The 1989-nt window shown below is 35.8% G+C and overlaps 1 protein-coding gene across 1 annotated transcript; it reads right to left on the bottom strand.

Moving 5' to 3' along the window:
• On the bottom strand, window positions 1224-1637 carry LOC107626725 (uncharacterized protein At5g01610). Its single transcript, XM_016329625.1, has one exon. It carries the CDS (start codon window positions 1635-1637, stop codon window positions 1224-1226), a length of 414 nt encoding a protein of 137 aa, XP_016185111.1.

Raw genomic sequence — 1989 nt, 5'->3', positions numbered from 1 at the left:
TTGTTGTTTGATTCTGAATTAAATTGTACAGTATTGGTTAAGACTCTCATTTCTCCCATTATGTTTGAAATGATATTACAGTATTTTCTTCTCGGGTCATAATCAAAATTAAGATCCTGTGTAGAGACCAAAATACAAAAAAATAAAAAAATAAAAATTAAGAACCGGTGCTTGGATAAACAACTACAATCTTTCAAGTTCGTTTCAAATTTCTAATTAAGACCTAAATAAGAAGTTAGATTTATGGAGAGAAGTTCTAAAAGTGTATGGTCTGTGCATAAGCTATAGCAAGACGGAATATATGGAATAGAAGTTTGGTCGCCGAAAGGAAAACCTTAATAAAGAGGTGAAAATTGGAGAAAATATTCTACGAAAAGTTAAAAGTTTTAAGTATCTTGGCTCTTGGGTGCATCATATGGGATAATGGAGATATTGAACATAATGTAAATCATAAGATCCAAGCAGATTGGTCAAAATGGTGAAATGCGTCTGGTTTTATATGTGACAAAAAAGTATCTTTAAAACTTAAAGATAAATTATATCGCACTACTATCAGACTGATTATGCTTTATAGTATAGAGTGTTAAGCGGCCAAAGGGAAGCTTGAACATAAGTTAAGTGTGGCAGAGACGAAGATATTGAGATGGAAGAATGGTCATACGTAATTCGATAGAATAAGGAACGAAGATATGAGAGAGAGAGTTGGAGTAGCACCTATTGTAGAAAAGATGGTAGAATTGCATCTTAGGTGGTTTGGACATGTGAAAAGAAGACCGACAGAACACCCAATTAGGAGGGTGGATGAGATAGAAGATGGATAAGGGATGAAAGACAGAGAAAGACCTAGAAAGACCATCAATGGAGTGATCAAATGAGATCTATATGTGAATGGGTCTCTCTCTAGACATGATAGAGATCAATGGTGTCGTTTGATCCATGTAATCGACCCCACCTAGTGGAACAAGGCTTTGTTGTTGTTGTTATTGTTGTTGAAGTTTAAATACTTGCATGAAAGAATAATAATAATAATAATAATAATAATAATAAAACAAAACCATAAAAACCTTCATATAATATAGCTGAATCAAATCCAACAACACCAGGTAAAGTAGTAGGCAAATGAAAGCATTTATCTGCTTATTCTATGCCAAGCATGCAAATGTTGGCTTTAATGTAATGAAAGTTGAATAACAGCGACAAGATGACTTATTTTTCATATACTATTACTGGCCGGCGGCAAAGGCCTCAACCGGGAAAGTCTTGGTGATTCCGGCAAGGCTCTTGAAGTGGATCTTCCCAGTTGGTGGATCATCAACACTGATCTCACTCACTGGTGGCCACAGCATAAGCTCTTTGGCCTTCACACCCTTGAGTTTCTTGATCTTCTTCTTTGATATGAACCCTGTGATCTCTGAGTCATAGCTCACTAGCTTCTTCACCATCTTGAACTCATGCTCCACCTTCTTCTTCTGCACTATCCACATGTACCCTGTGCTCTTCACATACCCTACTTCCACCACATCTTGAAGTGGGAGAAGCCCTGCCGGAAGTTCATACTCTTGCAGCAACGAAACGGCCATCTTTAGGCCTTCCTCGTCGCCCTTCTTCACAATCCCTCCTTCCTTATTATCAGCCATTGATTGATATCTATCTAATGCTTTGCTTAAGATTGATATGTAAATGCTGTTTTGTATTTATATATAGTTCATTGATGAACCATTTTGTGTGTGCTTGTGTGTACATATATGGATAGAGAACCACTAGAGATGTAGTAATGGACAATGTTTGTGCTTGGTGGAGATCGAAGTGAATATCTCATTGTATGAATCGTCCAATCTTATCTTTCATTTTCACTATACTATTTCGATACAAATTTAACCATTTTTAGATTTTTAGCGTGGCTTTTCACTTCAATAAACTTAATTTTCACCTTTAAATCGTGTTTATTAGTAATATAAACCTAAACTTTTAATGTGCAAATATAGCTAT

Source organism: Arachis ipaensis, chromosome B02, assembly GCF_000816755.2.
Source record: "Arachis ipaensis cultivar K30076 chromosome B02, Araip1.1, whole genome shotgun sequence".
NCBI lineage: Eukaryota > Viridiplantae > Streptophyta > Magnoliopsida > Fabales > Fabaceae > Arachis > Arachis ipaensis.
This window is presented reverse-complemented; position numbering and strand designations above follow the sequence as displayed.